Here is a 14,489-nt window from a genome sequence, read left to right on the forward strand (position 1 = left end):
GATCCAGATTGCAAAGATGTCATCAGTGAATCTGAACCAGGTGAAGGGTTTAAGATGCTGGGTGTTTAGGAAGGCTTCCTCTATCTGGCCCATGAATAGGTTGGCATATGATGGTACCATGTGGGTGCCCATAGCTGTACCCCCGATTCATTTGTAGGTAATGTCTTCATGGGGGAAGTAATTGTGGGTGAGGACATAGTGGATTATGACAAATAGGAAGGAGATTGTTGGTTTGGAATCAATCGAGTTTTGGGAAAGGTAGTGTTCCAAAGGGGTAAGACCATGGACATTGGGGATGTTAGTGTAGAGGGAGGTGGTATCAATAGAGACGAGCAGGGCAGTGTGTGGTAAAGGGACAGGAATTGTGGAGAGTCGGTGGAGGAAATGATTGGTATCTTTTATACAGGGAGGGTAGGTTCTGGGTAATAGGCTGAAGGTGTTGGTCAACGAGAGCAGAGATTCTCTCAGTGGGGGCACAGTAACTGGCCACAATGGGACATTGTGGGTGATTGGGTTTATGGACTTTAGGAAGGATGTAGAAGGTGGGAGTGAAGGAAGTGGTAGAGATGAATAGAGAAGTGGACTTGGGGGGAGGTGATGGGATGGGCCTAAGGATTTGAGGAGTGGCTGGAGATCCTGTTGGATTTCTGGAATGGGTTCACTGTGGCAAGGTTTTTAGGTGGATATATTTGACAGTTTGCAAAGTCCTTCCTGCCAGGTAATTCTTGCAGTTCAAAACAACGGTGATGGAACCTTTGTCTGCAGGTAGGATCATAAAGTCAGGATCAGTTTTTAGATGGTGGACTATGGTCCTTTCTGTAGGTGTAAGGTTAGTTTGCACTTGGAGGGATTTGGGGAATGATGGTGAGGCAAGGTTTGAGCTTTAGAAATTCTGGAAAGTAACTGGGGGTGGGGGGTATTTTGGGGTCAGTGGGGGTGGATCAAGGTTGGATGGATGAGTGAACTGAGCCAGGTAGGATTCAACATTGGTCTGACTCAGTTCACTCCTCCATCCAACCAAGATCCACTGCCCCTGCCCCCAACTCACTCCCTGCTAACTTTCCAGAATTTCTTAAGCCCTAAACTTGCCTCACCGATATTCCCCAAACCCTCAACATGCAAACTAACTTTACACCCACAGAAAGAACCACAGACCACCATCTAAAAATTGATCCCAACTTTGTGATCCTACCTGCAAAGGCTCTATCACTCTTGTTTTGAACTGCAAGGCTTACCTGGCAGAAGGACTCTGCCAGCTGTCAGATACATCCACCTACAAACCTTGCCACAGAGACCCCATTCCAGAAATCCAGCAGGATCTCCTGTCTCTCCTCAAATCCTTAGACCCATCCCAGAACCTCTCCCTGGAGTCCCATCTCTCTGTTCACCCCTACCACTCCCTGCACTCCTAACTTCTACATGCTTCCTAAAGTACATAAACCCAACCACCCACGATGCCCAATTCCGGCCGGTTACTGTGCCACCACTGAGAGAACCTCTGCTCTCATAGACCAACACCTTCAGCCTATTACCAGGAATCTACTCTCCTATATAAAAGATACCAACCATATCCTCCACTGACTTTCCACAGTTCCTGGCCCTTTACCACACAGTGCCCTGATACCACCTCCCTCTACACTAACACCCCCAATGTCCATGGTCTTACCACTGTTGAACACTACTTTTCCCAAAACTCTATGGATTCCAAACCAACAACGTCCTTTCTAGTTGTCATGATCAACTATGTTCTCACCCACAATTACTTCCCCCTTGAAGGCATTACCTACAAACGAATCGGGGGTACAGCTAAGGACACCTGCATCGCACCAAACTATACCAACCTATTCATGGACCAGATAGAGGAATACTTCCTAAACACCCAGAATCTTAAACCCCTCACCTGGTTCAGATTCATTGATGACATCTTAGCAATCTGGACTGAGGGTGAGGACACACTACCCTCATTCCTCCAGAACCTCAACAGCTTCTCCCCAAGTTGCTTCACCGGGTCCTACTCAACCCAACAAACCATCTTCCTAGATGTTGACTTCCACCTGAAAGATGGCAGTATCAGTACCTCTGTCCATATCAACCTACTAACCACATGCAAAACCCCCATTGTGACAGCTGCCACATGTCCCATACCAAGAAGTCTCTCCCATACGTCCTAGCCACCCAGGGTAGTCGCATATGCAGTGATGAGCGGTCCCTCTCGAAATACACCAAGGGTGTTACTGAGGACTTCACAGACTGCCAATTATCCTCCAAACCTTGTACAAAAACAAATCTCCCAAAGTCTCACCGTCTGGCCACAGAGGAGCATTCCCCTCGTAAATCAGTACCAGCGAGGACTGGAGCAACTGAATTACATTCTCCGCCAGGGTTCTGACTACCTCTCGTCGTGCCCTGAAATGAGAAATGTCCTGCCCACTATCCTTCCCACCCCTCCTACAGTGGTATTTTGCCGTCCACCAAACCTACACAATATACTTGTCCATACCTACACGACCCTTGCTCCCAACCTCTTACCTCATGCCTCATACCCTGTAACAGACCTAGATGCAAGACCTGTTCTATACATCCTCTCACTGCCACCTACTCCAGTCTGGTCACAAACTTCACCTATCCCATCAAAGGCAGGGCTACCTGAGAAATCAGTAATATAATCTACAAGCTAAGCTGCTACCACCGTGCTGCATTCTTTGTGGGCATGACATCCAACAAGCTGTCTGTCTGCATGAATGGCCACCGACAAGCTGTGGCCAAAAAACAAGTGGACCACCCTGTTGCTGAATACGCTACCCAACACGACATCCTTCATTTCAATGAAGGTGGGAACTCTCCCTGCAATATATCATACATTCCCGTAGCCCTCCTGGCGTCAACCTTCATTAGTCATTTTTCTCACCCATCCAGCCTCTTCCCTGTTCCCATTTCAGCACTAGACAGCCCTCTTTCCATCAATGTACTCTGTCTTTTTACTTCTCTCCTTTTCTGTTACACTCCCCCCACCGGCCACCCCATCTCTCCCCTGCCCATCGTTTAACCTCCCGACTGCACCTAGCTGCCCTACATCTCTTCACCTTGTTCTTGCATACTCTCCAGCAGCACTTCACTGTCCCCCACCATATCCTGCTATCCCTTCCCCTGTACCAGCCTCCTCCTTATCCCCACCCAATTTCCACTCCCACCATGCACGGCTGCTGTTGCTCGCATTGTGGCTTCAACTGCCAGAGGCTGTAATCTTGTGTTTTCCATCCTGGATTTTCCATTCTTTGAAAAAGTCTGTTCACTTGCAAATGCCTGTCATTTAATAAACAGTTAGAAACAAATTTTGTTTCAATTTGTTGAACTTCAGCAACTGTCTCAAAGATTTTTTTATTAAATCAGTACACTTTAAAAATATTGTTGATGTCATAGAGAAATGCTTACTTTCTGTGTTCTAAAAAACATCAAGGATATGGAATATAAACCAGTTATATGAATTTACTTGTACAAGCGTTAATATTCTGTATAGACGATACCAAAAGTATATTGAAGTACTCATCATCGTGGTAGTGATACTATGTTTCAGTGAAAAGAAAATGCAGTGAACAGTGTTTCTTCCAGCTACAGTAAATGAATTGCAATATAGTGTATAAATTAAAGATAAGCTAATACCATTCAAATTTCTTCTATTTGTGGTGTTAATGAGATACCATTTTTTGTTCATACTCATGAAATTCTTCAGACATTAACACATGCACTAACATATACATATGAAATGTTTGCAAGGAAGCAGGTATATGCATGAGGGAAAATCCTGTCATCTTATGACTTAATATCTCTACCACACCCAGCGACGTGGTGCAGTGGTTAGCACACTGGACTCGCATTTGGGAGGACGATGGTTCAAACCCATGTCTGACCATCCTGATTTAGGTTTTCCATGATTTCCCTAAATCACTTCAGGCAAATGCCGGGACGGTTCCTTTGAAAAGGTATGCCTGATTTCCTTCCCCATCTCTTCCTCATCTAATCTGACTGATGTCCGCCCCCGGTAGCTGAGTGGTCAGCGTGACAGACTGTCAATCCTAAGGGCCCGGGTTCGATTCCCGGCTGGGTCGGAGATTTTCTTCGCTCAGGGACTGGGTGTTGTGTTGTCCTAATCATCATCATTTCATCCCCATTGACGCGCAGGTCGCCGAAGTGGCGTCAACTCGAAAGACCTGCACCAAGCGAACGGTCTACCCGACGGGAGGCCCTAGCCACACGATATTTCATTTTTCTGACTGATGATCTCACTGTTTGGTCCCCTCCCCCAAATCAGCCAATCAACCCATCATCACCACAGCCTACTATGCTAGCCTTTCACACCACATTAACTGTTTGAAGAAAATTAATGAGGCATAGATAGAAACTCAAATGAGAAGTGGATTAATAGTCATTTATGGTTCCATTTTCAGGAACTCTTGCCCGCGAAAATTTAAGATAAATTATACTGCTGTCCCATGAGCTGAATCATTTGCTTTTATGTCATTTGGTTGTTATTCTCTCTCTAATCCTGACTTTAGATCTGGAGAGCAAACATAAGATAAGTGCCAGCAAGCTAATAAATATTTGATTGCCCTGGCTAGAATACTACTATTAGACGACAAATGTGAAATGAAATAATCAAGTAAGGGATAAAGAATGAAAAGAAATAATCAAGTAAGGGGCAAAGAATTGTAGACAAAAACAATCATGAAATATAATAGTAAATGGAAAGGGTAAAAAGATTATGAAAAGAAGAAATATACATGATTTTTTAAAATTATTTTTCAGCCACAGGTCACACAAGTGCTATTCTAACCAGTTTCAACTTCCTAACAAGTTGTCATCAGGAGACTAGGATAACTTAAATAGTAACTTATCGAAATACAACTGAACAGGTCTTGAGAGGTTCTCTTTGTCAGATTTCATGTAACAGGAGGAAGAAAAGTGAGGAAAATGTAACAGTTAATACTCTGTGAACATACTGACAGGGAAGTAAAATTTTTTGAGCTAGGTTGGGTTATGTTATGAAAATATCTTCATGGGGTGCCTTAAGACAGCAGTCATGATCTGCTGGAGTTGATTATAAAAATATAGCTGAAACTTGAAATTGGCAACATTGGCATTTTTAACATTTTCTCAAAACATAACATGACACTGATGAAATAGCTACATCAAAACATAACATGACACTGATGAAATAGCTACCTCTTTCTTGTCCAGTGCCACTTCGTTAAATTTTCATTGTGCAGAAAGCCATTCTCTTTGGGTTGTGGTTCTCATAGTGATTGCACAGACAATCAATACATCTCCAGAAAAATGTAATTACATCAAATCAGCTGTGTTTTGACATATGACTGGTCCACTGGCCTTATACTTTTTTAGATCTTAAAGGCAGTATCTGTCTCTAACCAATGCCATGAATTACCTTGTGTTTTTCACTGGAGGTTCCTATATGCAATATAATTACATTTATTCAGGAGTCTCTCAGCTGGTTAGTATTTTAACAAGACAACGAGTTTAAAAGTACAACATATATTTCTATTCCAATCATCACACCATTATCTTCTTGCATTAGGGCCTTCTAGGGAGTACATGCCCATTTCAATTCTTAATCCTTTATTATTCTTTCCTTTTCTTCCACAATTACTTCATTGTTCACTGTGTTTCTTTTTCCTCTCTTCAATCACTTTGTGTCAATTGTGCTTTCCCTATTGCCTGCAAATCCTCCCAGTTTTAAAACTTTATCCTTAAAAATTCTCTCTTTCGAATGCTACTACTTTTCTTATGTTAGTCCTATCTCAATCTATTGTAACCTCTTGAATCCAGGTGGTAGTTAATTTCTTTTCCCCAAGAAATTTGAAACTCTGTGTGATGAGACTATTGTCATTCATTCTGTAAATATGTCCACAGAATAGTAATCTCTTCTTGCTTATTGCTTCTGATGTTTTCTGTGCTCTGTTAAATTTCATCATTACTTATTAATTTCCTAAATGCTGCCTTTTTCTGAGGACCTACTATTTTCCATATAATTCTTTTTTCTAATATTTCTAACTCATCAATCATATTTTTTGATTATAGACATTCCTTGGCATACAGGTATTCTGGTTTCACTACCATGTTATAGAGCTTTATTTTAAGTTTTTTAGATAAACACTTTTTACTGAAGGTATTATTACTTATAACATACACCTTTTCTGCGTTTTGTGTCCTTTCCTCTAAACCAGATTTTTCTAATCTGTTTACTTGAATAGTCATCCTGAAATATTTATATTTTTTGCCTTTTCTTTTAGCCCAATATCTGTTGTTACACATTTTGGAGCACTTTTTGTGTTTGTCATAAATTTTGTTTTCTCTTCTGAGATTCTTAAGTCTGCCCTGTTGGCTGTTTGTTCCAGAAGATTGTCTTGCACTGATGCATCTGTCAGGCTTTCAGACCACAAATCATCCACAAATACTAGGAAAGTTATTACATCCTACATTCCCATAACCCTTCTGGCCTCAATCTTTGTTAGTCACTGTCCTCACCCTTCCAGCCCTGCCCTGTTGGCTGTTTGTTCCAGAAGATTGTCTTGCACTGATGCATCTGTCAGGCTTTCAGACCACAAATCATCCACAAATGCTAGGAAAGTTATTACCTCCTACATTCTCATAACCCTTCTGGCCTCAATCTTTGTTAGTCACTGTCCTCACCCTTCCAACCCCTTCCCTGTTCCCATTCCAGCACTACACAGCCGTCATTCCACCACCACAACCGGTTTCTCTTTATTACTGTCCTTTTTCCGCCACTCCCCCCTTCCCACCTTTCCTGCACTGAAGCTGCTGTACACAGTGTAGTTTCAGTTGCTTGAGACCGCAGTCGTGTGTGAGAGTCGCATTTGCGTGTGTGTATGTGTGTCTATTGTTGAAGAAGGCTCTAATGGCCGAAAGCTATAATTGTGAGAGTCTTTTTGTTGTGCCTATCTGCGACTCAGCATCTCCGCTATATGGTGAGTAGCGACTTACCTTCTCATAATATTGTTACATTCCATCCTGGATTTTCTATTGCTTGATTATTACACCTGGTTCTTTCTCCCAAGCACAAATGGTGTTATTTTCGATTTTTTTTCAGTGGAGATAACCGTTGCGTTGCCTGACATGTGTGTTTCTTGAAAGGTCTTCTATCAGCTTTGCTATTTAACCATTTTGTTATATCTAGATGTAACTTGTGTTCTTTTACTTTCTCCTTTTTATTTAAGCATAACATCAAAATTTTGTCTTCTTTCATATTCTTTTGTTTTCATTTGTGTAACAATCCATTGTTTTTTTATGTAGGCTCCTGCTTTCTGAAAAGCCACCATTGTATATATTTGACTGACTCACTTTTAAATTTTGACTAGGTTTATTGAATGTTGCCTCATTGTATGTTCCCCATCCAGGTGAATTTAGAATTCATCCTTTGAACTATCTGTGTACACCCATTCCTTCTTTTAAATTAACACTAGAACAAGAAACAAAAAATTTGTGGTTCATTTTTTCTTTTGAGCATTGCAGTCAATGTGCCATTACTATCACTTTTTTTGTTTAATGTTTGCAGCTTTCATTCTGGGTTGTCTTGTTTACATATTAGAATGCTTTGAATATCACATAATGTCACTGCTTTCCCTCTTGTTCATATGTGTAAAGATAAAAAAAATTAGGCCACAGACTGTTTGGTTGCTACGTACCAGATATGTATCTCTCTTATGTTTCGTTTTGATTGTTTCTTTAGTTGAAAACAAATTGTTAGTTATGTGATATAGGCACTTTTCTGTGTAGTTTCCCTTCTGCACCACCTAATTGAGACGGATTTGTCATCATCGGCTGCTGATGTGCCTTCAGATCATAGCTGCAACGTGTGTGGCCAGGTGTTTGGTAGGAAGGACTCCTTGGCACATCACAGAAACATCCACCGCGGCTTGACAAGATGCCCTGTCTGCAGCAAAGTGTTCAGTCGCAGATACACTATGGTGTCTCACGCCCTAATAGCCCATGGTGTAACGCTTAGTAATCAGTCTACATTAAAATATTCTCTTATCCAGTAATTTGACTGCCATGTAAGAATATTTCATACATACTTTTGCACTAACCAGTTGCAATATGACATTAATATTGTATATTTATTTGTATCCTGTATTATGTTAGATTAATAGTATAGCACTTCACATGATATGTATTTCTTCATTTACGTAAAATAACTCTTCTGTAAATTTGGTGCAATAGATTCGTAATGGAAATTGTACTCGTATGATCTGCTTTTGGAAGTCGATTTCTGTTTTTAGTCTTAGATGCATGTAGAACAGTTCTTGACCAAACAGAGTTAATCAAGAGATGATAATCAAAAGTGATGCCGAGAAAAGGCAGTTGAAGCTGAATCTCATATCATTGGAGAGGGAGGTATCCTCAGGGGTCCTCCCTACACCTAGATCTATATCTGTACTCTGCTAGCTACCATTTGGTGTGTGATAGAGGTTATGTAATGTTCCAGAATCACTTTCCTCCTCCTTGTTCCATTCACAAATCCACAAATTGTATTCAGGAAGAGAGGCTATTACTACCTGTCTGAATGAACTTCATTTTCTATCATTTTAGTTTTGCTTTTTGTAATTCACATAATCTTTCTTGTAACATACCCAACTGCAGTTTGTTGAGCATCTCTGTAATGCTCATGCATTGACCGAACAAACTCATGGAAAGTTATAAAACATTTTTCGAATATTTTCTTTTTCTCCCATTAATTCAGCTTGGCAATGGTCTCAGACTAATGGACAGAACTCATAAATCATTCATGTTAGGGTTTTGCTTTCAATAAATTTGAGTCTGGCATGGATTTTCACCCTGATTAGATATCTGTAGTAGTTCCACCTCAAGTTTCGTCAGTGCCTCTTACGACTACATGTATTATCCACCAGGCCATTTTTATGTATTGTGAATAGTGCTACCCTGTCACACTATCTTGAGGCACACCAGATGCTGCCTTCACATCTAACAAAGCTTCTCCATTAAGAATGATATACTTAGTTCTGTTTTCTAGGAAGTCTTCGATCCATTTGCTTTATATGGTATTCCATATGCACATATTTTTTTTATCTATATAACTTTGTGCAACCAATTGAATAGCTTTCTGGAAATCGAGAAACATGGCATCAATCTGAATATGACTATCTACTGCTTTCTGAATGTCATGAACAAAGAGAACAAGGAGGGTTCCATACAATTGGTGCTTGCAGGAATCTTATTGATCCCTATGTAGGAATTGCTCAGTCTTCAGAAAAGAGTTGTGATCCATCTCGTGGTTTAGGAGCACTTACTCCCCCCCCCCCCCCCCCTTTTTCTTTTCCTTCTGTCTTTCTTTGTTTATGTTTATCTTTTTCTTTCAGGAAAGTGGTATGCTCCATGGTTCAAGTGACTTGCAGTCTGCTAATAATAAGAAGGAGACTTTCATCTATTTCTCACATCTATGCTCACTTATTACTGTGTGCCATTTTCATGTTCATGGGACAGTTGAATGCAGAGACTGAGTTGTGTCCTTTGGTAAAGAAGTTTCAGAAAAAATCATTTAGTGTTTCAGTCTTGATTTTAACTTACCATATGAGTCTCACTTTCTCACCCCCCCCCCCCCCCCTCCACCTCTACCCTAGTGCACCATTTTTAATCCATAAAAGTTGAATTTAAACAATTCTATACGAAAAAATGCTTATCTTGTACAAAAATGATAGGACCCACAGAGGCAGAGAGCAAGCTGAAGTTTTATGAAGCTTACTACTTATGTGTTTACTTCTCCACTTGTTAAATAATAAAGTACATATTGCTTACCCCATCCATCTAACTGTCATTTCTGAGTGTATTTGTATTTATTGTAAAAAGGTAAGTTATATTGAGGCACTAATATGACTCTAGTAATCAAATTCCCTGTAAAATCTTAAAACAGTACCTTACACTGAGGTGGCAAAAGTCATGGAATACTTCTTAAGATTGTGTCAGTCCTCCTTTTGCCCAGCATAGTGCAGCAACTTGACATGGCATGGACTCAACAAGTTATTGGAAGCCCTCTTTGAAATGTTGAGGCTTGCTGCCTCTATATCCAGCCATAATTGTGAAAATGTGGCCAGTGCACGATTTTGTGCACGAAATGACCTTTCAGTTAAGCCCCATATATATTCATTGGGCTCTTTGTTGGACAAGCCAAATTATTTGCTCGAATGTCCAGACTGTTCTTCAGACAAATTGTAAACAATTGTTCCTGATGACATTGCACTTTGTCATCCATAAAAAATTCCATTATTGTTTGGGAACATGAAATCAACGAATGGCTGCAAATGGTCTCCAAGTAGCCAGGCATAACCATTTCCAGTCAATGATCAGTTGGACCAGAGGACTCAATCCATTCCACGTAAATACGGACCACACCATATGGAACCACCACCAGCTTGCACAGTGTGTTATTGACAACTTGGATCCATGGCATCAGGGGGTCTACGCCACACTCGAACTGTACCATCAGCTCTTACCAGCTGAAATCAAGACCCGTCTCACCAGGTCATGGTTTTCTAGTCACCCAGAGACCAACTGTTATGGTCAAGAGTACAGGAGAGGTGCTGCAGGCGATACCTTGCTGCTAACAAAGGCACCTTTCTTTGGTTGTCTGCTGCCATAGTTCATTAATACCAAATTTCACTGCACTGTCGTAATGGATACATTCATCATACTTCCCACACTGATTTCTGCAGCTATTTCACACATTGTTGCTTGACAGTTAGCACTGACAAATCTGCACAAATGCCGTTGCTCTTGGTCATTACATTAAGGCCATCAGCCACTCCGTTGTCCATGGTGAAAGCTAATGCCAGGAATTTGGTATTCTCAGCACACTCTTGACACTGTGGATTTCAGAATAGTGAATTCCTTAATGATATTAGAGGAGGAAAGTTGCTACTCACCATATAGCGGAGATGCTGAGTCGCGATAGGCACAGCAAAAAGATTCACACAATTATAGCTTTCGGCCATTAAGGCCTTTGTCAACCATAGACACACACGCGCGCACACACACACTCACGCAAATGCAACTCTCACACATGCCTGCAGTCTCAGGCAACTGCAGTGTGGTTTGAGTTGTCTGAGATTGCAGATGTGTGTGTGAGTAGCGTGTGTGTGTGTGTGTGTGTGTGTGTGTGTGTGTGTGTGTGTGTGTGTGTCTCTATGGTTGACAAAAGCCTTAATGGCCAAAAGTTATAATTGTGTGAATCCTTTTGTTGTGCCTATCGTGACTCAGCATCTCCGCTATATAGTGAGTAGCAAATTTCCTTCTCTAATATTGTTACATTCCATCCTGGATTTTCCATTGCTTGAATTCCTTAATGATTTCCATTTCCCAAGCGTGTAGCTCCAACTACCATTCTGCATTCAGAGTGTGCTAATTCCCGTCGTATGCCCATAATGACGTTGGAAACCTTTTCACATATATTGCCTGAGTACAAATGACAGCTCTGCCAATGCACTGCCCTTTTGTACCTTGTGCATGTGATACTACCGCTGTCTGTATGTGTGCATATCGCTGTCCCATGACTTTTGTCACCTCAGTGCAGTTCCACATTTGGTCATTGTATGGCCGTCTGCCTTGTGTGTAATAAGCAGCTTTCTTTATGCTATCGCATATAACGTGGACCAAATAACACTTTCAATCAAATGTACTTTCTCTAATGGAAACTTATACGTAAAGGTGAAATTACTTGAGAATGATTGCTTGAGCTCCTTATAATCATTCGCTACTTACATTTTTTTTAAACTGTTATTGTAAAATTATCTACTTATGTTCATCTTTACAAGTTAGGTCTCAATTTTTTGAGATTATTTTATTTTCATTAGAATTTTTGTGTGTAAATTGATTGAAATTTGTGAGATTTGCTGAAAGATGTTTGGGTAAAGGTGGGAAAGCAATAAAACCGTGATCTGCCCCTTGGTATCCTCAAAATACTGTACTCATATTCATTATACACCACCTCCTTTATTGCCCATCTATGTTGAATGAGTCCTCTACGTGATGATATTTGTATGTACCGCATTTATGTCTGTCACCTTTGCAGTAATCGCTCATTACCTTTAACAGTTAAGCAGAAGTTTTTTAATGCCCCAAAAGAGTTTCTGGCTTTCTTTTTTACTTACATTGCTTTTATGTTTTGTGTCTACAAAAATGGTTCAAATGGCTTTGAGCACTATGGGACTTAACATCTGAGGTCATCAGTCCCCTAGAACTTAGAACTACTTAAACCTAACTAATCTAAGGACATCACACACATCCATGCCCGAGGCAGGATTCGAACCTACGACCGTAGCAGTCACGCGGTTCCGAACTGAAGCGCCCAGAACCGCTCGGCCACCAGCGGCCGGCTTTGTGTCTACATAATAAGTTTGATACAAAAGCATCATAAGTGGCTGTTGGTGGGGTGACTCTAAGCATTACAATTACAACAGATGAGCTACATTCAGACTACCAACAATATTACATGATGGTTTCAGTGATGGTCGGTTAGATTTGTGAATCTCTACCATGCTCTTTACAATGGTTTGCAGAGTATAGATGTAGATATGATGGATTCATTTGAAGTAATTTTCTTTATACTAGGGACCTGTGAAAGGTAAACAGCTTTCAAATGACTCACGTAATTGATTAACAGAAAAGGTCTCAATTGAGATTCCTGATGCACTCTGTTTATAATATTCAGTCAGTCTTTTTTTATTTGCATCAATTACAAAGATTTGTTTTCTGTTGGGTAAATTAATAATGCCAGTCACCTATTGACTATCCCACAGTGTTTAGCTTTATAAATATTATTTTGTGTCAAAACTGTTGGTTAGATTGATCTATGTGATAGATGTGGAAGCTGATTGCTGACATAGCATTCAGGCTTAAAAGTCTTTCCAAGTACTCTCACATCAGTGTGGGACATTGAAATTTATATCTTGGGGATAAAGACATAATATTGTATCGTAATTATAGTTAAGTGATAAAATAGCTGCTGTGTTCTAGCAAATGCATCTATTCTTAGCAACAGTGCAATGTATAACAGAGTGCCTCATTTGATACCTTGAAAACTGTAATAAACATTTTCTCCCAGGAGAACTTTTCTGCAAAGGAGCAAGAACTATGATATAGGTGAACACACCATAATTGTCTGGGGTCATACAACTAGTCGTTGTTGTTGTCTTCAGTCCGAAGATTGGTTTGATGCAGCTCTTCATGCTAATCTGTCCTATGCAAGTTTTTCCATATCTGTATTACGACAGCAACCTTCATCCACTTCAACCTGCTGAGTGCAGTCTTCCATCTTTATAAAATTGACTATTCATTGATACCTGTCGAGGTGTTGCACAAAATTATCCCTTGTTTTAGTCAAGTTGGCTCATATAGTTTTTTCCTTCTCATTTTGTTCTACCTATTTAATCTCCAGCACTCTTCCCTAACACCGCATTTCAAAACCCTTTTGTGTCCTCTTTTTTGCACTGAGTGTTGCCATATTTCACTTCCACATAAGGCTACATTTCAGAAATCTATTTTCAGAAAAAGCTTTTTAACACTTAAATTTTTATTCAGTATTAACAAAATTGTGTTTGTCAGAAACCCTTTTCTTACTGTCGCTGGTCTTCACCGTGCATCCTCTTTAGTTCTCCCTTGGTCAGTTATTTGACTGCCTAAAGAGTAAAAGTCACCTACATTGCAGATTTCATAATTGCAAATATTGTAATAAAACTAGAACACACAGAATGAGAGTAACTCTTTACCGAGTCAGGTGGTGCACTGCTTAACACACTGGACTCTCATTTGGTAGGACAGTGGTTCAAATTCCCATCCAGCCATCCAGGTTTAGGTTTTCCATGGTTTCCCTAGATTGCTCCAGTCAATCTGGATGATCCCTTTGTAAAGGATTTCCTGCGTTATCATTTCATAATCTGAACTTGTGCTCCGTTTGTAATGAGTGTGCTGTTGACAGGATACTAAACTTTAATCTTCCTTCCTTTTAGCTCAGGCATACTGATTGTGGCCAAATAACAATGAACTCCTGTGCTAAATGATGTGCCCTCACAACGAAGAAATAGATCAATGGCAAAATTCATAATTTTGGCATTTTTGTCAAAAGTTTACGGCTTTGTTATCAGTGTCAATATTTTCATTATTGGATCTGTAAACCTGGAAAATATATGTTTTTTAATGTCATCCTGTTAGGGGATTGTTAAATTCATCGTAGCACAAATATTGCCATCTTTTATCAACTACACATTGGTTTATAGCATGTTGATTTAATTTGTTACCTTAATTTCCTTTACATTCACAGCCCCTACACTTGCCCAGTATTGCCCAGTGTGACTGTATTATTATTTTTTGTTGTCTACTCAAGTACTCTTTTATGTTCGGTATGATTAGTGGCATATGCTATCCTGTGGTTTTCTTTTGGGCAGAAT

The 14,489-nt window shown here is 40.2% G+C and overlaps 1 protein-coding gene across 8 annotated transcripts in view; it reads left to right on the forward strand.

Annotated features, from left to right (window-relative positions):
• Positions 1-14,489, forward strand: part of LOC124773262 (protein bric-a-brac 2-like) — a 533,990-nt gene that overhangs the window by 215,356 nt on the left and 304,145 nt on the right. Inside the window, exon 7 of one of the 8 annotated variants that reach the window (XM_047249386.1) lies at positions 7,810-8,087. The exons of the other annotated variants lie outside the window; for them this stretch is intronic. Coding sequence (XP_047105342.1) covers positions 7,810-8,075 — 266 coding nt within the window. The 3' untranslated portion in view covers positions 8,076-8,087. The remainder of the gene's footprint in view (positions 1-7,809; positions 8,088-14,489) is intronic. 8 annotated transcript variants of the gene reach the window in all.

The sequence above is a fragment of the Schistocerca piceifrons genome, chromosome 2 (genome assembly GCF_021461385.2).
Source record: "Schistocerca piceifrons isolate TAMUIC-IGC-003096 chromosome 2, iqSchPice1.1, whole genome shotgun sequence".
Lineage (NCBI taxonomy): Eukaryota > Metazoa > Arthropoda > Insecta > Orthoptera > Acrididae > Schistocerca > Schistocerca piceifrons.